At 35.8% G+C, this 24,892-nt stretch overlaps 1 protein-coding gene and 1 pseudogene across 6 annotated transcripts in view; one reads left to right on the forward strand and one right to left on the reverse strand.

Moving 5' to 3' along the window:
* Positions 1-24,892, reverse strand: part of BEND6 (BEN domain containing 6) — a 59,000-nt gene that overhangs the window by 23,976 nt on the left and 10,132 nt on the right. For 2 of the 6 annotated variants that reach the window (XM_077903573.1, XM_077903572.1), the window contains exons 2-4: positions 16,130-16,349; positions 4,313-4,348; positions 2,271-2,448 (exon numbers count right to left, since the gene is read on the reverse strand). The exons of 1 other annotated variant lie outside the window; for it this stretch is intronic. In XM_077903573.1, coding sequence (XP_077759699.1) covers positions 2,271-2,448; positions 4,313-4,348; positions 16,130-16,249 — 334 coding nt within the window. In that variant the 5' untranslated portion in view covers positions 16,250-16,349. The remainder of the gene's footprint in view (positions 1-2,270; positions 2,449-4,312; positions 4,349-16,129; positions 16,350-24,892) is intronic. 3 more of the 6 variants (XM_077903574.1, XM_077903575.1, XM_077903576.1) reach the window with 3 other exon arrangements.
* Positions 4,923-5,940, forward strand: LOC144317328 (calmodulin pseudogene; annotated as a pseudogene).

Raw genomic sequence — 24,892 nt, forward strand, 5'->3', positions numbered from 1 at the left:
TTGATAAAAGCAGACACAGGGCAGCCCAGGTGGCTCAGCAGTTTAGCGCCGCCTTCAGCCCAAGGCATAATCCTGGAGACCCGGGATCAAGTCCCACATCGGGATCCCTGCATGGAGCCTGCTTCTCCTTCTGCCTGTGTCTCTGCCTCACTCTCTCTCTCTGTGTGTCTCTCATAAATAAATAAATAAAATCTTAAAAAAAAAAAAGCAGACACAATAACACCACTATTGAGTACCATATTGTGCTTTGTTTGGGTAAAGCATTTCTTCCAAATGATCTTTTCATCTTCACGGCAGCAAGACATGATGGATTGCCACCGCCCCAACGCCCCCCCTCCCCCCTCATCTGTAGGTGAGAAGATTGAAGCTGGGATTGAGGGCCCAGTAAAGTGATATGGCCACAGCTGTAGAGCCAGTAAGGAAAGCTGGGATTCAAATCAAGGCCTGTAACCCCAAAATCAATACTTTTAACCAGCAATTTATGCTAACTTTATAAACTAGCCTCTCGTCTTATTCTAAGTCCTGGGACAGATTATATAAAAATGAGAATGATCTGTTCTTTGAAATCACAAAAACCTCACCAGAAAAAAAACCCATTGGTAACAAAAGTTCAATATTTAAAGTTGAAAAATATAAAGAGATAATGGCTTGGTGATGGAGTAAACATTTTAGCTGTAACTGCTTCTACTTAAAATTATGAGGTCTTCAATGGAAAGCATGTGAGCCATTACTCTGTTAATCTAGCTTATCCCCATGTTCTACTTGTCTCCTATCATTTCTGTCTCCAACATTATGTGGAACTGTCGTCTTTACTTCCATAGCCATTGCCCTGGGCTAGGTTGCCATCGTGTTAGCCTGGATGACTGCAATACTGTTCAAGAGTGGCCCTTCCCTGCTTTCTTTCTTGTGTCATTTGTACTCATTTTGTACACACCAGCCAGAGGGATTTCTTTCCTTTTCTTTCTTTCTTTTTTTTTTTAAATATTTTATTTATTTATTCATGAGAGACACACAGAGAGAGGCAGAGGGAGAAGCAGGCTTCCCCCTGGGAAGCCTGATATAGGACTTGATCCTAGGATCCTAGATCATGATCTGAGCCACTGAGACATCCAGGCATTCCCAGAGGGATTTCTTTTCAAAATGGTCTGTGTATTGACTGTTTTTACAACAGAACGCTGCCCAACACAGGACATGATTGCTAAATATTCAGCAGCACAAAATACTGCAAGATGCTTCATTGCAAAGGAAAATGTAATTTTTGAAAAATAAACACTTAAATGCAATATAGGATCCTACAAAAGGCATTACACCAAGTGTTTTGTGTTTTTTTTTTAAGATTTTATTTATTTAATCATGAGAGATACACAGAGAGAGAGGCAGAGGCACAGGCAGAGGGAGAAGCAGGCTCCATGCAGGGAGCCTGCCGTGGGACTCAATCCTGGGTCTCCAGGATCACACCCTGGGCCAGAGGTGGCACTAAACCACAGAGCCACTCGGGCTGCCCACACCAAGTGGTTTTTAACTGCTCTTTCTCCTTTATCAGTCTTTGATGGAATGTGATTATTTTCCCAGACTACTCTTCCCAACTCCAAATCTACAGTTCAATATACAGGATCTTTAATTTCAATGGTACTATAATGGATCATAAGAAGCCCCATATTCTAGTGCTTTCACTAGCAGAGGGGAATGAAGTAAGCATATCATGAATATGTTAATATATTTGTTCCGTCTTACTAATCTTTTCTCTCTGGGGCCTAACATAGTGAGTAGCCTCTATTAAATGCTCAATAAATATCCACTGAATGTTATTAAATGAATATGACATTAGGTATTTTGTGGAAATAATCTAATATTCTCTAAGATATAAACTAAAGGCTTCAAGAATAGTGCTTCTGTATTAAATTATGTAATAAGAGATTTTCTTAAAATGTGATTTTTGATTTTTTTACTTTAACATATTTTCTTTAAGGCAAGACATCATTTTTTTAAAGGTTTTATTTATTTATTCATGAGAGACAAAGGTGGGGGGCAGAGACACAGGCAGAGGGAGAAGCAGGCTCCATGCAGGGAGCCCGATGTAGGACTTGATCCCAGGACTCCAGGATCACACCATGGATCAAAGGCAGGTGCTAAACTGCTGAGCCACCTAGGGATCCCCTCCTCTAACATATTGATTTGCTTTTTCATTCTTGACAGCTGATTTACAATAATTTCCACTCATTACATATTTTTCCTATTATTTAAAAATGTCAATTTTTCTCAAAGTTTACCTTGAAGCATGACCAAAGACTGTCGAAGTCGGCTGTTTTCTTTCCGGGTGTTTGTTAATTTTTGTTTCAGGCTTTTTATTTTCGTGCACAATTCCTCCTTTGACAAGTCTGCTAAAGGCTCTTCATCCTCACTGGAGCTCTCACCAGGCAGAAAGGCATTTCCTGAAAATGGGTCTCTCTAAAATACAAGGCAGGTACAACAAAAGAAGCTTCAAAGTGACTTTAATGGTTTATCCTATGTTCTGCATGCTGAAGGGACTTAATCAGACCTACAAATCCCTCATCTCCCAGGCCTTTACTGCTCCAGATGAAGAGTTGCCCTATCTACTGAACTACCCTCAGCTTTGTCTTCCCATCTCCAGGGGAGCTCAGAAAAAGGAAAGGCATCAAAGTTTCATGCACACATCTGTCACATAGCAGAAATCAGGATTCTGTCTAACTTCAGTGAAGAATATAAAGTAGGAAAATAGTTTAACAGAGAAGAATCAACCTGCCATTCAAATTTTTGTAACTCATCTCACCCTCCATATCCCCCCTAACTTTTTATTCACAGCCTTTCTATTAAGACTGAGAAATTTTGGGGTTTATTGCATCAGAGAAAAGAGAGAGAAGATTCACCTAGAACAAAGCATTCATGCTTTAAGGTCAATAGCAAGACAATAGTCTGAAAATATATGCATTTGAGTTGTAAAACCCAGGCTGTATTGAGACAGAAAATGATTTCCTCAAATTACCAAGCTTGTTTGCATATATATATATATATATATATATATATATATATATGAAGAGATCTAAAAAGCTGGAGTATAAAGTTTTTATTTTTCATTTTTATTTTACTTATTTTTTTAAAAAAGATTTTATTTATCCAGGTGAAAGAGGGAGAGCATGAGTTAGGTGGGGGGTGGGTGGGCGGAGGGAGAAGGAGAGGGAGAAGCAGATTCCCAGCTAAGCAGGGAGCCCAATATGGGGCTTGATTCCAGAACCCCCAAGATCATGACCCAAGCTGAAGGCAGATCCTTAACAACTGAGCCATCCAGGTGGTCCTGGATTATAAATTCTTAAAAATAAACTTCAGAGTGGAAGAGATGAAGATATGACATAAAGAAAGTTTCTGTTGCACAGGAAGGGAAGAGACATTCTGGTGTCAGTAAAAGCCTGGAGAATAAGGATCTGGAATGGCAGGAAGTCAAATTCAAGTGTCTTTGCTCTTCATGATCCCATTGTTTCCAGGGAAGGGAGATGCATCACAGGGGTAAGGATATATGATAGAAACATTCATATAAACGAGGAGCAATCCTAGAACAACAGGGTTGGCTCCTTGCTTCTCAGTGCATTAAAAACTCCCTAAAGAGGCCCCATGTCCAGCATTACATCAGGGCAACATGGTGCCTCTCTGAGTTATAAATCAGAAATGTCCAAAATTAGTATCTAGACAGCTGGACAAGAGAAAGCAACCAGACTCTCCAGAGTTTTTTCAAAGCAAGTAAAGACTCCAAATAGTCCTTGTGTCCTGGTCAGGAGACAGATAGGTGCTGAGGAAACTGGTTAAACAGAAATAGTTTAGTGTGTAGACAGAGAAGTCACACAATGCCAGAACCTTATAGAAGATGGCAGTGGGCCTCACCCCTGCTGGCAAAGGGAGCCTCTGTGGACAAATGAACTGAAGGAAGAAGAGGCCAACACTCAACTATAGAGCACATTCAACACACATAAGAGATACTCTGAAGTGCTAGGTCCTGGGGAACAGAGTATGCTTCACAGCAGGACACTACAGGACCTCTTCTTCATAAGACTATTATTGTTAACAGCAAGAGAAATAGCTGACTTTCCAAACACAGAGACACAGACACAGAGAGTTAGACAAAATGAAGAGACAGAGGAATATGTCCCAAATGAAAGAACAGGACCAAACCATAGCAAGAGACCTAAGCAAAATGGATATAAGTAATATGCCTGGAAGAGATTTTATTTTATTTTATTTGTTTTGTTTTGTTTTGTTTTCCTGATAGAGATTTTAAAGTAATTACCATAAAGATACTCACTGGACTTGAGAAAAGAGTGGAGGACATCAGTGAGACCTTTAACACAGAGATAGAAAAGAATCAATCAGAGATCAAGAATATAGCAAATGAAATTAAAAATACACTTGATGGTTGGGGCACCTGGGTGGCTCTCTCATCTCAGGTCATGATCCCAGGGTCCTGGGATCAAGACCCACATCAGGCTTCCTGCTGAGTGGGGAGTCTACTTTTCCTGCTCTCTCTGCCCTTCCCTCTGCTTATGTGCTCTCTCTCTCCCAAATAAATAAAAAATCTTTTAAAAAATACACTTGATGGAATAAATAACAGACTAGATGAAGAAGAGGAATGAATTAATGACCTGGAAGACCGAGTAATGGAAAGTAACCAAGCTGAGCTAAGGAGAAGAAAGAAAATTATGCAAATTGAGAACAGTCTCTGGGAAATCAGCGACTCTATCAAGCATAATAAAATTTTCATTAGAGGGATCTCAGAAGAAGAGAAAGAAAACGGGCAGAAAAATTTATCTGGAATCCGAGTGGGGCGAGCGAGCTAAGTGGTTGTGTGGTCACTTCTTGGAGACTGGTAGCGCTTGCAGCATGGCTGATCAATTGAGGAGCAGACTGCAGAATTCAAAGAAGCTTTTTCACTATTTGACAAGGATGGTGATGGAACTATAACAACAAAGGAATTGGGAACTGTAATGAGGTTTCTTGGGCAGAATCCCACAGAAGCAGAGTTACAGGACATGATTAATGGAGTAGATGCTGATGGTAATGGCACAATTGACTTCCCGGAATTTCTGACAATGATGGCAAGAAAAATGAAAGACACAGACAGTGAAGAAGAAATTAGAGAAGCATTCCATGTGTTTGATAAGGATGGCAATGGCTATATTAGTGCAGCAGAGCTTTGCCATGTGATGACAAACCTGGGAGAGAAGTTAACAGATGAAGAGGTTGATGAAATGATCAGGGAAGCAGATATTCATGGTGATGGTCAAGTAAACTATGAAGAGTTTGTACAAATGATGACAGCAAAGTGAAGACATTGTACAGAATGTGTTAAATTTCTTGTACAAAATTGTTTATTTGCCTTTTCTTTGTAACTTATCTGTAAAAGGTTTCCCCCTGCTGTCAAAAAATATGCATGTATAGTAATCAGGATTTCATTCCTCCATGTTTTCTTCCCTTATCTTACTATCATTGTCCTGAAACCTTATTTTAGAAAATTGATCAAGTAGCATGTTGCATGTGGCTTACTCTGGATAGATCTAAGCCCTTCTGCACATCTAAACTTAAATGGAGTTGGTCAAATGAGGGAATATCTGGGTTATGCCTTTTTCTTAAGTAGTTTTCTTTAGGAACTGTCAGCATGTTGTTTTTGAAGTGTGGAGTTGTAACTGCGTGGACTATGGACAGTCAACAATATGTACTTAAAAGTTGCACTATTGCAAAACGGGTGTATTATCCAGGTACTCATACGCAATTTTTTTGTACTGCTTGTCCTGTACCAGAAACATTTTCTTTTATTGTTACTTGCTTTTTAAACTTTGTTTTAGCCACTTAAAGAAAATCTGCTTATGGCATAATTTGCCTCAAATCCATTCCAAGTTGTATATTTGTTTTCCAATAAAAAATTACAACTTATCCCCCCAATAAAAAAGAAAAATTTATTTGAAGAAATAATAGCTGAAAACTTCCCTAATTTGGGGAAGGAAATGGATATTCTGATCTGGGAGGTACAGAGATCCCTGCAAAAATCCAACCCAAGGAGGTCCATACCAAGACATGTAGTAATTAAAGAGGCAAAAAGTAATGATAAAGAAAAAATATTTCAAAGCAGCAAGAGAAAAGAAGACAGTCACGTACAAAGGAAACTCCATAAGGCTATCAGTGGATTTTTCAGCAGAAACTTTGCAGGCCATTTGGGAGTGGTATAATATATTCAAAGGGCTGAAAGGAAAAATCTGAAGCCAAGAATATTCTATTCAGCAAGGCTATTATTCAGAATAGAAGGAGAGATAAAGAGTTTCTCAGACAAACAAAAAATAAAGAGGTTCATGACCACTAAACCTGCCCTAGAAGAAATATTAAAGAAGACTCTTTAAATGGAAAGGAAAGACCATAAATGAGAGTATGAAAAGTAAAAAATACAAAGCAGTGTAAGTAAGTATTTTTGTAAAAACCAGTGAAGGGTATTCATAAAATGAAAGGATAATATGACACCATATACCTAAAATGAGGGGAGAAGAGTAAAGAATGGTTTCAAAATTAAGCAATCATCAACCTAATATAGGGTTTTCTATGCAGAAGATGTTATATACAAACATAATGGTAACCACAAATAAAAAACCAGGAAGATATGTAAAGAGTAAAGAGAAAAGAATCCAAATGTATCACTAAAAGAGGCCAACAAATCATGAAAGAGAGCAAGAAAAGAAAGGATCAGAGAAAATCTAGGGAAAAAAACACAAAACAAATAATAAAATGGCAATAAATATATATCTAAAAATAATTACTTTGAATGTAAAGGGATTTAACATTCCAGTCAAAAGACATGGGGTGACAGAATGGATAAAAAAATAGGACCCATCTATTTTCCACCTGCAAAAGACTCATTTCAGACCAAAGACAGCTGCAGATTGAAACTGAGGGGATGGAGAAACATTTATCATGCAAACAGATGTCAAAGGAAACCAGGTAGCAATCCTTATACTTGACAAAATAGACTTTAAAATAAAAACTGTAAAAAGAGACAAAGAAGGACACTATACAATAATAATGGAAACAATCCAACAAGAGGATACAACAATTGTAAATATTTATATAGCCAACATTGGAACACCCAAGTACATAAAACAGTTAATAACAGAACTAAAAGATATAATCAGTGGTAATATAATAGTAGGGGACTTTAACACCGCACCTGCACTGATGGACAAACTATCCAAACAGAATATCAACAAAGAAACAGTGGCTTTGAATGACACACTGGACTAGATGTACGTAACAGACATATTCAGAATATTCCATTTTAAAATAGCAGAATATATATTCTTTTCAAGTGCATATGGAATATTCTCCCAAACAAATCACATATTAGGCCACAAAACAGGTCTCAACAAGTTAAAAAAAATCAAAGTCATGTCATACATCTGTTCTGACCACAACACTATGAAACTAGAATCAACCACAGGAAAAAAATCTGGGAAGAGCAAAAATACATAGAGGTTAAATAACATGCTATTAAACAATGAATGGAACAAACAAGAAATCAAATAATAAATTTAAAAATTACATGGAAATAGGGATCCCTGGGTGGCGCAGCGGTTTGGCGCCTGCCTTTGGCCCAGGGCGCGATCCTGGAGACCCGGGATCGAATCCCACATTGGGCTCCCGGTGCATGGAGCCTGCTTCTCCCTCGGCCTGTGTCTCTGCCTCTCTTTCTCTCTGTGACTATCATAAATAAATAAAAATTGAAAAAAAAAAATAAAATAAAATAAAAAAATAAAAATTACATGGAAATAAATGAAAATGAAAACATAATGGTCCAAAATCTTTGGGATGCAGCAAAAGTAGTGTTGAGAGGGAAGTTTATAGCACTACAGGTCTACCACAAGAAGTAAGAAAAATCTCAAATAAACAACCTAACTTTACACCTAAAGGAACTAGAAAACAAACAAACAAACAAAACACTAGCCCAGCAAAAGGAAGGACATAATAAAGATTAGAAGAGAAGTAAGTGATATAGAAACTGAAAAAACAATAGAACAGATTAATGAAACCAGGAAGTGGTTCTTTGAAAAGATCAACAAAATCAATAAACCTCTAACCAGACTCATAAAAAAAAGATAAAGAGGGGATCCCTGGGTGGCTCAGCGGTTTGGCACCTGCCTTTGGTCCAGGGTGCAGTCCTGGAGTCCCAGGATCGAGTCCCACGTCAGGCTCCCTGCGTGGAGCCTGCTTCTTCCCCTGCCTGTGTCTCTGCCTCTCTCTCTCTCTTTTTCTCTCTCTCTCTTTCTCTCTCTATGTGTATCATGAATAAATAAATAAAATCTTAAAAAAAAAAGATAAAGAGGATCCAAATAAACAAAATCATTAATGAAAGAGGAGAAATTTCAAACACCACCACAGAGATACAAACAATTGTAACAGATTATGAAAACCTATATGCTAACAAATTAGACAACTTTGAAGAAATAAGTACATTCTTAGAAATATATTACCTACCAAAACTAAAGCAAGAATTGGCCTATTCAGGCCAATTACCAGAAGTGAAATTGAATTAGTAATTTAAAAACTCCTCAAAAACAAAAATCCAGGAATAGACAGCCACACAGGTGAATTCTACCAAACATTTAAAAAAGAGTTAATTATCTGTTCTTCTCAAACTATTATAAAACATGAAGAGGAAAGAAAACTTGAAATTCATTCTATGAGGCCAGTATCACTCTGACATCACTCTGACACCAAAGCCATATAAAGACACCACAGAAAAAGAGAACTACAGGCCAGTATATGTCATGACTATGGTACAAAAGTCCTCAACCAAATATTAGCAAAACCAAATCCAGCAACACATAAAAAAAAAAAATCATTCACTACAAACAAGTGGAGTTTATTCCCAGGATGCAGAGGTGGTTCGATATTTACAAAACAATCAACATGATATATCACATCAATGAGAGAAAGGATAAAAACCACATGATCATTCCAATAGATGCAGAAAAAGCATTTGAGAAAGTACAATATCCATTCATGATAAAAACCCTCTGCAATGTAGTTCTAGAGGGAATATAACCTCAATGTAATAAATGCCTTAAATGAAAAACCCACAGTCAAAATCATACTTAAAAGATGAACAACTGAAAGCTTTCCCTTAAGGTTAGGAAAAATATAAGGAGGTCCACTCTCACCACTTTTATTCAATATAGTACTGGAAGCCTAGCCACAGCAATTATACAACATAAAGAAAAGGCAACCAAACTGGTAAGGAAGAAGTAAAATTCTCATCATTTGCAGATGACATAATACTATTTATAGAAAACTCTAAAGACTTCACCAAAAAACTACTAGAACTGATAAATGAATTCAGTGAAGTCGCAGGATACAATATCAATGTACAGAAATCTGTTGCATTCTTACACACTAATAATGAAGTAGCAGAAAGTGAAATGAAGAAAATTATCCCATTTACAATTGTGCCAAACACAATAAATATCTAGTTATAAACTCATCCAAAAAGGTGAAAAACCCGCACTCTGAAAACCATTAAACATTGATGAAAGAAATTCAAGTGGATACAGAGAAATGGAAAGACATTCCATACTCATGGGTTGGAAAAACAAATATTGTGAAAATGTCCATACTAGTCAAAGCAATCTACAGATTTAATGCAATCCTTATCAAAATACTAACAGCATTTTTTACACAGTGAGTATAAACAATCCTAAAATTTGTATGGAAACCACAAATGACCTTGGATGGCCAAAGCAATCTTGAAAAAGAAAAATAAAACTGGAGGTACCATAATTCCAGACTTCAAGTTATATTACAAAGTGTTAGTAATTAAAACATTATGGTACCAGCATAAAAATAGACATATAGATAAATGGAATAGAAGAGAAAACCCAGAAATAAACCCACAATTATATGGTCAATTAATCTTCGACAAGTAGAAAAGAATATCCAATGGGTAAAAGACAGTCTTTTCAACAAATAGTGCTGGGAAAACTGGATAGCCACATGCAAAGAAATTAGACTAGACCACTTATTTTCACCATACACAAAAATAAACTCAAAATAGATTAAAGACCTAAATCCATAAAACTCCTTGAAGAGAGTATAGACAGTAGTTTCTCTGACATTGGTTATAGCAATATTTTTCTAGATATGTCTCCAGTAACAAGGGAAATAAAAGCAAAAATAAACTATTGGGGCTACATTAAAATAAATACATAATTTACAAACAAATACAAAATAAATAACTATACCACCGTGTTTCTGCACAGTAAAGGAAATAATCAACAAAACTAAAAGGCAACCCATGGAATGAAACAAGATATTTGCAAATGACATACCCAATAAAGAATTAGTATCAAAATATATAAAGAACTTATATAACTCAACACCCCAAAAATAAACAATCCAATTAAAAAATGAGCCGAAGACATGAACAGACATTTCTCCAACAAAGACATCCAAACGGCCAACAGACACATGAAAAGATGCTCAACATCACTCATCAACAGGGAAATGCAAATCAAAACTACAATGAAATATCATCTCACACCTGTCAGAATGGTAGAATAAAAAACACAAGGAACAAGAAGTGTTGGTGAAGATGTGGAGAAAAAGGAACCCTCTTGCACTATTGGTGGGAATGTAAACTAGTACAGCCACTGTAGAATCAGTATGCAGTTTCCTCAAAAAAAAAAAAAAAATAGAGCCACCCTACAATCCAGGAATCATACTACTGGGTATTTACCCAAAGAATACAAAAACACTAATTCAAAGGGATACATGTACCACCATTTATTACAATATTCTTTACAATAGCCAAACTATGGAAGCAGCCCAAGTGTCCATCAACAGATGAATGGATAAAAATAATGGAACATTACTCAGCCATAAAAAATGAAATCTTGCTATTTGTAATGACATGGATGGAGCTAGAAAGCATAATACTAAGAAAAATAAGTCATTCAGAGAAAGACAAATACTATATGATTTCACTAATATGTGGAATTTAAGAAAGAAAACAAATAGGCAAAGAAAAAAAAGAGAAAGATAAAAACCAAAAAACAGACTTAATTATAGAGAACAAACTGATGGTTACTAGAGGGAAGATGGGAATGGAGATGGGGGAAATAGGTGATGGGGATTAAAGCATATACTTATCATTATGAAAAAAATAAACAAGAAGATGGCAGTGAGTGGCAAACTTCAGGATGCTGTGCCAACAGAAACCCCAAAGGATCTGGAAGGCTTGGCTGTACCTCAACAGTAATACTACTTAACGGTTAGGAGTCAAGCAGGAAAGTTAGAACCTCAGCAGAAGACCAGTTATCCTCCCTCAGTTGCTAGGATGATAAGTAAGACCTGAAAATTTGGGTCACTTTCTAGGAAAAAAAATAATAAAGTGGTGGAAGATAAGACTTAGAATCCATAAAGGCTTAAATCTTTAAATGACTAAAATATACTAACGGTTCAAAGGGACTTATAAAAACTGAAACATTCTAATTGTAATTCACTGTGAATAAATAAGTTTAAGTTTTTTCTTTCTTATTAAGCAAGGATGGAGAAATGAAAGCTTGATTAGAAAAGTTATAAAAAATACAATTACATTATTGTATGGTTTATAATGTATACACTCAGTCACATTATTTTATAAATATACAGGTATATATTTCTGTGCATAGATTTCATTATTACATGTATGTGTGTATATGTCATATATAACTTATATAAAGGTAATGAAAATTACTATTATCATATATAGGCAAGTAGTTAATGTACTCACATTAGCTCTATAAATCCTAAACAAAAATTGATGGATTTGGTTAAATAAAAATGAAAGATGTTTTTGAAAAGTGAAGGATGCCACACTTCTATGGAGAGAAATTAGAAGAAATTAGAATGTATGATCTAGTTCTTGCCATTTTTAGCAAGTTCCTACAAGAAAGAAGTGAAGTCAAACAAAAGCTAATCTATTTGCAAGCAGCAATGAAAGATATAAAGTTAATAGACAAATATCAGATTGGGAAAAGATATTTGTAAAAACTAAAACCACAAGAGACTAACTTTCTTCAATAGATAAGGCATTTGCACAAATCAGTAATAATAGAACAGGAAACTATCTAGAATAGACTAAAAAACCCAACAGAAAAGATAAGAGCCCAGTAGAAAAGTAGATAGTGACAGAGACTGCTACTTCTCTCCAGCTGTGTGTTCTTCCATTCTTCTTACAGTGATAGGTTTTTAGATGGGCAGGTAGCTGTCAGCTAAAGATTACATTTCCCAGGCTCTTATGCATCTCAGTGTGGCTATGTTGACTAAATGTCCATTAATAAGGTAGGAGTAGAAGCAATGTGTACCACTACTGGATCATGACCTTAAAAGGAATGGCCATGTCTTCTGCTTGTACTCTTCTGTTGGCAGAGACAAAGGCATGATGCTGGAGCTGGAATAGTCACTTAAGACCCAGACATAGAGGCTGCATGTTGGGTAAGGTAGACCAGCAAGATAAGAGACATCCTCAACATTGTGGAGCTGCCATAGTAAACTCTCATTTCCCTTGCTCTTACGTGAAAGGGAAGTAAAGTTCCATCATTGTAAGCCATTGTTATATTTGGGTCATTGTTACAGCCTTTGAAACACATCCCAACTAATGCAGATTTTGGTATCTAGAAGCAAGATATCCAAATCTGACATATGTTTGAATTACTTAGAGATCATCAGATTGTGGTCCAAAAAAGTTGAGATTTAACATGTTGAAAAGCTGTTAACTCATTGGACCTTTGTAACATATTTGATAAAACTGTTACCTGGAATACCTTGGGAGGCAGACCATGTGCTTACTGAGCCTGGGAAAAGAAGGAACTTTGATGTGCATCCATGACTTCTTGTCAGTGCTAGTCAGTTTGCAGAGATGAAGGTTTTCTCCTTCAACCTACACTTAGAATGCAGTCTACAATCTAAATTTACTGGTAATCAGTAATGTTAAATCATCAAGCTTTGGAAAAAGCCAATTATTTTTATGTCTAAATAGCAAGAGGTAAGACTGTGACCTCAAGGCTTTCTCAAGAGCTTCTCTTGATATCCATTGAGATCCATCCCAACAGTAAGCATCAACTTCCATGTGTTACCTTCAGCCTTATTGTTTCACATGGCCACTAGGTAACATCCATAACTTGGAGAGAAAAGACGCTGAGTGTAGATGCAGCTCTACAATGTTGAGGATGTCTCTTATCTTGCTGGTCTACCTTACCCAACACGCAGCCTCTATGCCTGGGTCTTAAGTGACTATTCCAGCTCCAGCATCATGCCTTTGTCTCTGCCAACAGAAGAGTACAAGCAGAAGACATGGCCATTCCTTTTAAGGTCATGATCCAGTAGTGGTACACATTGCTTCTACTCCTACCTTATTAATGGACATTTAGTCAACATAGCCACACTGAGATGCATAAGAGCCTGGGAAATGTAATCTTTAGCTGACAGCTACCTGCCCATCTAAAAACCTATCACTGTAAGAAGAATGGAAGAACACACAGCTGGAGAGAAGTAGCAGTCTCTGTCACTATCTACTTTTCTACTGGGCTCTTATCTTTTCTGTTGGGTTTTTTAGTCTATTCTAGATAGTTTCCTGTTCTATTATTACTGATTTGTGCAGATGCCTTATCTATTGAAGAAAGTTAGTCTCTTGTGGTTTTAGTTTTTACAAATATCTTTTCCCAATCTGATATTTGTCTATTAACTTTATATCTTTCATTGCTGCTTGCAAATAGATTAGCTTTTGTTTGACTTCACTTCTTTCTTGTAGGAACTTGCTAAAAATGGCAAGAACTAGATCATACATTCTAATTTCTTCTAATTTCTCTCCATAGAAGTGTGGCATCCTTCACTTTTCAAAAACATCTTTCATTTTTATTTAACCAAATCCATCAATTTTTGTTTAGGATTTATAGAGCTAATGTGAGTACATTAACTACTTGCCTATATATGATAATAGTAATTTTCATTACCTTTATATATGTTATATATGACATATACACACATACATGTAATAATGAAATCTATGCACAGAAATATATACTTGTATATTTGTTTCTTAAAAGAACAGGTATGAGGTGATTTATTTTTTCATTGTTTATAGTACCAAGATGTTGCAGGAAATTTAGGTTTTCATTACTGCAGAAAAGCTTAAGTAAAATCTGGTGCTATGCAGTGAATAGACACACAGATCTAATGTATAATAGTAATATAGGTAGATGTTAAAAATAGTGCTGATTGAAAAATCAGAAACAGATTGAAGCATATATTATGATATCAGCGTACTACTCAATGATGTATCCATAAAGTTGTACAATGCAGTGTGATTTTTAAGACGGAAAGAATTAGAAATAAGCCAAGTCCATCATGTGGGATTGGCTAAATAAAGACTAGTACATAGACATAGTGGAATAATATGGAGCTGTAAAAAAGAGAAAGTTCTCTATATTCCCGTGGAAAGATCTTCAAAAAATATTATGTAAAAAGGCAAAGTACAAAGCAGTGTATCTGGTAAGTTACTTTTTTGTGCAAAAGAGAGGACAAAAATATCTGTATTTATATTTCCTTTATTTAAACAAAGAAATACTGGAAAGATAGATAAGAGAGCAATAAATGTGGTTACATGTAGTGGGTGGGTAGGAGGTGGGAACAGGGTGGATGGGAGATAGGAATGTGAGGGAGAATTTTCACTGTTTACCTTAAAAAATATATTATATATATAAATATATATATTTGTATTTATATACATATAAAATATGTATTTAAACTTCTTTTTAACTCAGAAAAGCCTTATTTTTTATTTAGCTTTCTGACTGTGTTCTTGTGCCTTCAACACTTTCACAATGATTTTCTGCTCCTTATATAAAGAAACTGCACTTGATCCTGTCATGCACACATCTAGCGCATGTGGAACTACCATGGGCCTCACTGCCATGTTTTTCATTTTAGAGAACTTCGTAAGAACTTTAAAATTTTATTTATTTATTTGAGACAGAGCGTGCACACTCACGTGAGCAGGGGGAGAGGAAGAAGGAGAGGGAGAGCGAGAATCTCAAGCAGACTCCTGGCTGAGGGAGGAGCCCTACCCAGCTGGATCTCAGGAACTCTGAGATCATGACCTGAGCTGAAATCAAGAGTCAGACATTTAACCAACGGAGCCACCCAGGCGCCCCTAGAACCTCCTAAGAACTTAAAGTCTCACAGCACAAGTTCCTTAAAAATGGACTGAGCACACTCCACATGCAAATTTTGCTGGTTTCCCAATATTCTTGGTATAAAGGTAAACAATTCCATTACCAGCATTGGGGACAGCCTAGTTTTGCTAGAGGCTGTATTGTATAATACTCTATGATAGTGCATCACATGCTGGAACATCCTGAATGCCTCTAGACACTGCCCCCAGAAGACTGAAAAATATTTTAAACAATGAGAATGTATAGTATGTATTTAAAAAATTAAGAATACACTATGTATATACTACATGTATTAAAAGACTTATACAAAAAAAATAAAAGACTTATACAAATATATGTATTGCAAAGGCACACAAATAAAATGAAACTGTATAAACACATTGTTGGGTTGTCCAAAGCATAAGAGAACAATGGGAGTGGGGAATTCAGATTAAAAAGGAATAGATAAATAAAAATTAGAAAGGAGCCCAGACCAAACCAGTGATGAATATGGGCCCAAGAGTTAAAAAAGAAAAGAAATAGTAAATCTTAAAGAAGAGGTATTTCCATTTCTTTAGTACTTTTTGAGAGGAAAAATAGTTTCTGACAGTTTGCTGCACTTTCATTTCCCAGAATATGAGGGAAAGTTTGAACACTGGCATAATTGGCCATATTTAAATAGAAGCAGGTAAAAATGTCTGTTGAGTATATTTCTAACTCAACTTATTCAACATTACAAAGAGAACATGAAATTTTATTCCCTTGCTTGAATAAAGAATTAAAGGGAATAATAAGTTAATAGAAGAAGAGAAAGTACTAAAGTAATAAGTTATGAAAAGGATATGGAATTATGCTGGAGCTAGATAATAAAATTCTATCAAGGTAACAACACCAACCTGTCCTTTATCCATGTCACTATTTGCATTCTCTGAGTCCATTGTCTCTGTCCTTTTCCTCTTTCCTTTCCTAAGAGCTTGGGTATTGGTAATGTCATCTGTTTGCAAGATCTTCTGCATTTTCTCAAGTAGTTATCAAAGATTTTCTGAAATTGTAGGAAGAGGGAATACTCATGTAGATGATGCTATTCTGGATGTAGCCCCCAAATTAACGCTTTTCCTTAAAAACAAAAACAAAAAAGGATACATAATGTATTTACCACTGTATGTTTCATAACGGCATTAGCCACTCAAGTAAAGTACTTTTACTAAATGCTTCCTATCTCCTGTTGACCAATTTTGTACACATTTTCATTTGATTCAAAATCTTTCAATTTCATCATCATCATGGGGATGTCACATTTCCATTATGTGAGTAATATGCAGCGAGTTGTCACTTATAAAATGAAATAGTGTAAAAAAATTTTCCATCTTCACAAGTTTTTTTCTTGTCTGTCAGTTATAAGGAGTCTAAAAACCAACATAGAAACATAATAGATTTATGCAAACAGTATTTCACAGGACTGAAGTTATAAAGGGCATTAATAGTAGATCTCACCAGGATCAACATATTCCAAGGCAGATCAATAAGAATTGTTTAGAAGTTTGTTTTGTTTTTTTTCTGAAAACTCTCTACTTTTGAGGTGGAAGATTTTACTTGGTGTAAATTTAAGAATTTACCATAAAGAATGGAAGAAAAATATGTCTCAAAAGCAAAGATGTATTTCACAAAAAAATTTAAGGGTTAATCATTTTTCAAAACCTGAAAAGCAGATGACAATTCTTAGGTAGTAGCAGGGTTGAAATGATCAAATTTAATTTTTGCTATGCACAGATGATGTGCATTTGGTCTTAGCATCCTTATTACTTGCGTATATTGATTTTTTCTGTGAAAAGATATTTAATTATAAATAATAACACTTTAAATACAGAAGGGGCTGAACTTAAAGGTAACAGAAGGTAACATGTGCTCCTTATCAAATTATACTAAATAATTCTTTTAGGAAATATGGTACTTTTACCTACTTTAAGAGAAATTCATCATTCTTTAAGCATAAATTAATATTTGGGATTGTCTAGCAAAAATTGCTTGTTGTGACTTTCGGAAAACTTACTTTAGGTTTTTAAATATATATGAATAATATTTGAACTCACACATGGGACTGGACTGTCACATCTGACTCACAAATATCAGGGATTTTACCTAACATCAAACTTTATTAATAATTTCAATGATATAAGAAATCAAGAGGCACAGGTCAAGTAGGGAGAGGTCTAGGGCATCCTGCTGGCTTTGTAGGTTGTGTTCCTTCTCAGATCAGGTTGGTATTCTCTTGACTAGGATAAGTGAGGTCTCTAAATGAGGTTTGAGGGTCACCTTGCATAGTGGAGAGTTTAAGTTGTCACACATTTCCATTTTATATCTCCATTTTATACCTCAGAGTTGAATAGCTTGCATGACCTTTTCTAGGAAGTTATAAACCCATACATTCTAGAAATGTCAGCCATAAACAATCCTAAATCAGGTATATCAATTAAGAGCATTCCATAGATAAAATCTCCACTCCTAGCAAATATTGTTAATCAATTTACCCAGAGCAAGGTCAACAAACATTTTCTGTAAAGGGTCACATATTAAATATTTTAGGCTTTGCAGGTCAAGAGGCAAAATCAAGGATACTATGCAATTCTTATATAGCAAAAGAGAAAACAAATTTTCACAAAATTTTATTTATATAACTGAAAATATACTACTAATAATTGGATAGAACTTTTTGTAAGACAGTTCAACTAATGAGAATAGAACTAAAAAAAATGACATCTTGTTTAATTGGGGTTTAAAGTTTTCCCTTTCATCAAAATCATTTGCAAGTATTTACTTGTTAATGCTGACCTGCAATGAAATTTTATGTATTCCATGTTTGAAAAAAAAAGAATGTCCTTTCATTCAGAGAGAACAAAAATGTTTTTTAAACTTGGGTTGCGGTGGTGATTGCACAACTCTGTGAATATACAAAAAAAAATATTGAATTGTATACTTCAAATGGGTGAATTGCGTGGCATGTGAATAACACTTCAATAAAGCTATTTAAAAAACAAGTCATAAGTTTGAATGTCTTCTGCAAAGTACCTACTGATAAATAATAAAATGAGTAACAGTAGGCTTTATTTTTTATTTTTATTTTTAAAAGATTTATTTATTTATTCATTCAGAGAGAGCGAGAGAGAGGCAGAGACACAGGCAGAGGGAGAAGCAGGCCCCATGCAGGAAGCCCGATGTGGGACTCGATCCAGGATCTCCAGGATCACACCCTGGGCTGCAGGTGGCGCTAAACCGCTGCGCCACGAGGGCTGCCCAACAGTAGGCTTTAAACACCTTATATTTTCAAAGTTTTGTAAATTTGTCTTACTAAACCTTTTTCTGCTTCACACACATTTTTACCCCATCAGTTGTAACACATCTTAGTAGATTCTGCTTCAGGTTGTGCTGAATCATTGTTTTCTCAACTTCTTTGAAAATATTCTCTTCCATAGTTGTTTCACAAAGACTGTTTACAGACGTTAATTTGTCTGTCACTCTATACTCAGCAATTACTCCCAAATAAACAAGAACTGAGCAGTATCAGTGGCATCTATTGACCCACCAAACACCAAGAAAAACTCAAAGTCATTTGCTGTGCGTTTTAATTGATTATTATATTCTTCCTGATGTTCTCAGTTCTTTGAGCAACTGTTTTTGCTGAGAATCTAATGATCTTAAGTAAGTTAATTTTTTTTCTGGGCACATGTCTTTAGCTACTGCAATGAAGTATGGTTTAATTAACTCACTACCTGTTAATGATTTTCCTTGTTTGGCTAACAAATGAAGCACTCAGAAACTTATTTTGGATACAGACTCACTTTCATTTAATTTTCTTTGTTTGTTCAGTAAGCTCTGCATCCAACATGGGGTCTGAATTTATGACCCCAAGACCAAGAGTCGCATTCTCCACTGACTGAGCCAGCCAGGCACCACCATTTCTTATTTTTGTGAAGAAATTAATTTGTGAAGAAGTATCTCAGGGATGAGATACTTCACTTTACATTTTCCTTTTTTTTTTTTATTTTTTTATTTTTTTTTCACTTTACATTTTCTAATCATTTTGGCTATTGCTGTTCTGTGAATTGGAAATATTGTCATGAGTGCTTAGTTTGGTAATGTTGACATATATCATGTTCTTTTAGTACACCTACAGTGTCACTGTATCATGAACACAATGCTTTGTCACTTAATTTGATAACAAAATAATCCAAACTCCACTCTGCTTTAAAGAGTGGAGTTTTCTCTTTCTTTGTTTTTTGACATGATTGGCATGCCCTAGTAATAAAAAAATAAAAGAAGATGCCACAGTGTGACAATATGCATGATACTAAAATACCGTGAAGTTATTATAACTGCATTACTGTGATTTGTGGGGCACTGAACAGCAGTATAAAGTGCTGAGATTGCCTCATACGGTTTCTGTCACAAATACTCAACTCTGCCCTCATTGCATGAAAGCAACCATAACAATATGTAAAAACATAAGTGTGCATATGTTGTAATAAAACTATTTATGGGCACTGCAACTTTAGTTTTACATAATTTTCACATATCATGGTATGGTCTTCTTATATTGATTTTTTCAACTATTTAAAAATGTAAAGAACATTCTTAGCTTACAGGCTGTACAAAAACAGGTGGCAGGCAGATGAGCAGTAGTTTGCTGAACCCCATGGGGGCTCAGTTATCATACTTAAATGGAGTTTAAACTATATCATCTGCTTTCTTTTCTTTCATCTTCATTTCTTTTCCTGCAGATCAAGACAGCTGCTTTAACGTCTTTTTCCCCAGTGCCTTACTTCACTGAACATTACTAATAAATTAAGAACAGTACCCAAGAGACATAATACACAGCATGTAAGATCCCACAGCAAATTATTATTTGATAAAATTAAATTTTGCCAGGTTAACTGATACGGACCTATTAAGTATCATTTAGTGATGGTGAGAGATGCCAGGTTCCTAGGTCATTGGGGTTGAGTATAACTCTAGGGTGGAGGGAATGGAAAGGAGATTATTGTTGAATTGGGTATAGAATTTCAGTTTTGCAAGATGAAAGGGTTGTGAAGATGGCTGGTGGTCATGGTCACACAACAATGTGAATATACTTAATGCCTCTAAATGACATGCCTTAAAATGGTTAAGATGGTAAATTTTATGTTAAGAATAATAAGAATATTGGGGAAAATTAGTTTATAAAAACATTGTTTTTGTAATATCCCTACCTGTACTAAAATCTTTTACTACTAATATGATTTAGTTAAGGAGCAAATCTCAAGTTTCTTCAAAAACACACAATTCTTTCAAGACTAACCAGAAGGGACATATCGAACCTCTTTTAGAACGACAACTTTTCAGTAGACTTCAGGCCAGTATTCTAACATCTAGGGACAGATGATTCAATGTTTATATTACCTGACAATTAACAAATTCAGAAAGGATATTGTGAATTTGGTTATATATTAAATTCTCCTCTTAATTCTTGATAGTAGGAAATTCACCACGGAGTTATCTTCCCCTCTTTATTTTTTGCTAGCAGAAAGCATTTCATTAATTCCCTGGATAATACTTGTAGGATGTGAAATGAAACATAAACACAAGTCATGAGAACACCCATGATATGTGGCTAACTGGGTAATATAAATCAGTGGCTTTCAACCATTTTTGGTGGCTCACAGTAAAAAATACAGTTAACATTTTGGTCCAGGAAACACACACAAAACTACAACAAAATTTCATGAAATATTCTTACCCTTACTGCATGTGATGCACTCTCTCAGTTTCTATTCTATCTACTGTATTGTTTCACTTTTAAAAGTGCTGATTATAGCACATAAATTGATTTCACAACTCACTAATGGGTTATAGCCCATAGTATGAATGTTGTTCCAAGCAACATCCAAATTATGAAAAACATAATATCTAAGAAATAAGACAGAGAAAGGGGAGCTTTGTAACTAAAGAAAGCAAATGAAGTTAATAAAAATATAAACTCTTAATGCATTTAGGTTTACTTTTAATAAGCCAATACAATTAATGCAGGAATTCAAAATGCAAAATCTACCTCTGAAACTGTGTTAATCAAAAGTCACCAAATTTAAGGAAACTAAATTAATATTAAAATATAATTCAGATGTCTTATCAGCCTTTACATCTAAATATAAATTCTCTAATGTAAACTAAATAAATTGGTAAAGGCAAGTACAGCACGACAATAATGCTTAAATGTCCTTACATAATTTTCAGAAGTTTTGGATTGTTTTCTATACATATTAGTTTTGGAATGTATAGACATAAAGGTACTTTGCAATATTGAGGTCAGAATACGGACTTGAAGACTTCACTCCAAATGAGTTCCTATATGCCAAGAAAATGGTGCCAACATAATTCTAAATATTCAGTGGTCAGTTTAATGTTTTCTGTGAAATGGGCTACTAGTTTCAACTCAGCCCCTAGTGAGGTGGGACGTGGGGGAGGGAGATCATATTATTTTTAGAAAATTATATATATGTTGGATGAAGAGTAACCAAGATCAGAATGGTTTAAAATCATCGGGTGTCTTCTCCTGCAATACCCACAGCACTCTATGGAGCAGAACAAGTGCTTGGATAGCTTTCTCATTAAAGTGCTCCTGCCCTCTGGTTAGAAATTACTAGGTTTTACCAATGTCCATTAGGGAACACTTCAATTCTTTTCAGTTCCTCCATCTAACATATTTTCTTTCTTTTCTTTTTTAAAAAGATTTTATTAATTTGAGAGAGAGAGTGAGAGAGAGCACTCAAATATGTGCAAGGGAGGGGGAGGAGCAGAAGAGTGGGAAAGAGAGAGATAAGTAGACTCTGTGCCTAGTATGGAACCGCACTTGGAGCTCAATTCTGCAACCCCGAGATCACGACCGAACGGAAACCAAGAGTCCAATACTTATGATACTTATCCAACCGAGCCACCCAGGTGCCCGTAACACATTTTCAATTTCCAAGTTATTCCAGGAATATCCTTATTAAAAAGATGACCAATATACTTTAGGATGATTCAGCAACACTGTCAAACTGTAATCACATTACTTAAGATTAGACTGGAGACTATGTGTGAGGCTCAGAGACTTTAAGTATGTTTGAGGGACTATAGATGTGAGTCATTTTTAACTTTCCATGATGGGAAAAGAAAGAAAAACATCCTTATTGGCCCATGGTTTATGGATATACTTTTACTAAAGTTAATTGAACTGATAAGCAATGATATCATGCAATGGCTTAACCATTATCTAGGAAAGGAGTCAATTTCGCTCCCCATAGTGCCCTATATGATATCCTCAGATCTTTCCAATTGTGTCCCCTTCACTTAATAACAACAAAAATATAGCTAACATTTACTGAGTGCTTACTATATATATGGTACTGTTTTAAGCGTTTTACCTCTACTACCTTGTTTAATTCTCATAGTAGCTCTCTAGGGTAGGCACAGTTATTATTCACACTTGACAGATGAAGGAACTGGGGTTTCTAGTGGACCTTGGCAACCACTTCTGATCGCTAACTCATTAGCAGGTTAAAGAAGGTCTCTAGTGTGGAACTTAGAAACTAATCATCAAGTCACCTTTGCAACAGAATCTGTTAACTCCAGTAACTAGGTTTTTATTTTCTTCGCTTGACTAAGTCCCTCATAGGGCCCTCCTTGCTTAAGTTTCTGCCTCGTAGTCTGCCTCGAGACTGAAGCCTTGACTTGCTTCTCAGGACTGTAGTGCTGCTCAGACACAAGTGCTGGAGCTCCTCTCTTTAGTCCTGCAGCTCTGTTCTCCAGCCATCTCTGTTTTGCTGCCTAAGTTAGAAGGCTGACCTGTTTGGGCTCCCTTACCCTCTTCCCAGTTGGATTCAGCCAATGGGGTGTCCAAGCAGGAGATCAGAAGGAGGGAGGACAGTAAGTTAAGCAGAATTTATCCTCTCGCCTCCTTTCCTGGGGGGGTCACCTCAGACTTTTATAGTAGACTTGTCTATATGATCTTCTCCTTTCAGTTTGCAATAACTATTTCCCTCCCTCTCCCTTTGAGCCTACTGCTGGGAACATTTCTGTTGTGACTAGCCCTGAGGTAAACACTATTCCTCCTGGTTTCCCTATACCCAGCTGCTATGGTCTGAATGGGTGCCCTCCCTGCCCCAGAATTTGTGTTTTGAAATCTTATTCCTCTTAGGTGATGGTATCAGGTGGTGGGGCCTTTGGGAGGTGATTAGGTTATAATGGGAGATCCCTCATGAATGGAATTAATGCCCTCATAAAAATGCCTTCAGAGAGATCCTTACTCCTTCTCCCAAGTGAGAAGTCAGCAGTCTGCAGCTTGAAAGACGGCCTTTACCAGAACCTGACCATGCTGGCACTCTGATCTTAGACTTCTAGCTTCCAGAACTATAAGAAATAAATTTCCATTGTCTATAAGTTACCCAGTCTCTGGTATTTTGCTATAGCGGCCTGAATGGACTTAAGACACGAGCCACCCACATTAGCTTTTTCATCTGTACCAGAATTTCTCTGTTGCTCCTGACCTGGCAAAGGAGTCAGGTGCTAAACGACCCGGTTTTTATCTTCTCTGTAGTCAGACAGAGTGACAGGCTTACTTTCATCTTGATATATTCAGGAAGAAGACTTCTACAGCAAAGAGGTATTAGCACAGAAATCAGAAGTTGGGAATGGTGGAAGACAATCTTTACCTGCTACACAATGTCACTTATCCCCACCAATTGTCTATGAAAAGCCTGTAGCCATTTGGGGAATTGTCTGAAAGCTTGCACAAGAAAGCATATGCAAGACTTAAAGAGACTCTGGGCAAGTTTTCCTGTGGTTCTAGGGCCTCCAAAATCTTTTCTAAGAAATAATATGCATAGTTTTCTGTTACTATCTTCCCTGTACCCCCACCAACCCTCAGTATTTATGTGAGTTTTCCCCATTTATCAGAAACATGGATGCCAAGTTATGCATAAGGAAAAGTAAGAATCAATTAAAAGTTCTAATTTAGAATAACTCTAAGTCATGTAAATCATCTTCCATTTCACATTTTTTTGATTAATGCAGAACATTCTATTCATCTTGAAAGTTGAGGGCAAGATGAGATCATTATGTTTTTTGCTTTAAGTAATCATATTCTAGAACATTAAGTTTTAGACCAATTTCTAAAATTCACAAAATGTAATAGTTCTGATGCAAGAATCAAAGCCTTTGCATAAAAATCAAGAGTGATCCAGCTTTCAAATATTAATTTATCATATCAATTATAACATGAAAGGAGAAACCAATTTCTCTTTGAAATATCTGCCCCATTTTACCCTATAGTAATGCCATGTATTAATGAAATAACTGGTTATCATTTAGTCTCTATTATTTTAGTACTTTTATAATCTCAAAAGTTGAGGTCTAAACATAATTAATGTGCTGAGTTACGTATTTCAGATAATTTACTTAATAAATCACCTTAAGTGGTTTGCCCCCTCATCTACTACCAATTTTCTCACTCTAATATTCTTTCATACTATGTTAAAGTAACATTCAAATAAAAAAAATGATCAGCTACATTTCACATTTTTACTGTTATTTCTCTACTTCCTATGTGTAGGTAGTTAGAAAAATATATTCCTGTGTCTTTTTGAGTGACA

This window comes from Canis aureus, chromosome 7 (genome assembly GCF_053574225.1).
Source record: "Canis aureus isolate CA01 chromosome 7, VMU_Caureus_v.1.0, whole genome shotgun sequence".
NCBI lineage: Eukaryota > Metazoa > Chordata > Mammalia > Carnivora > Canidae > Canis > Canis aureus.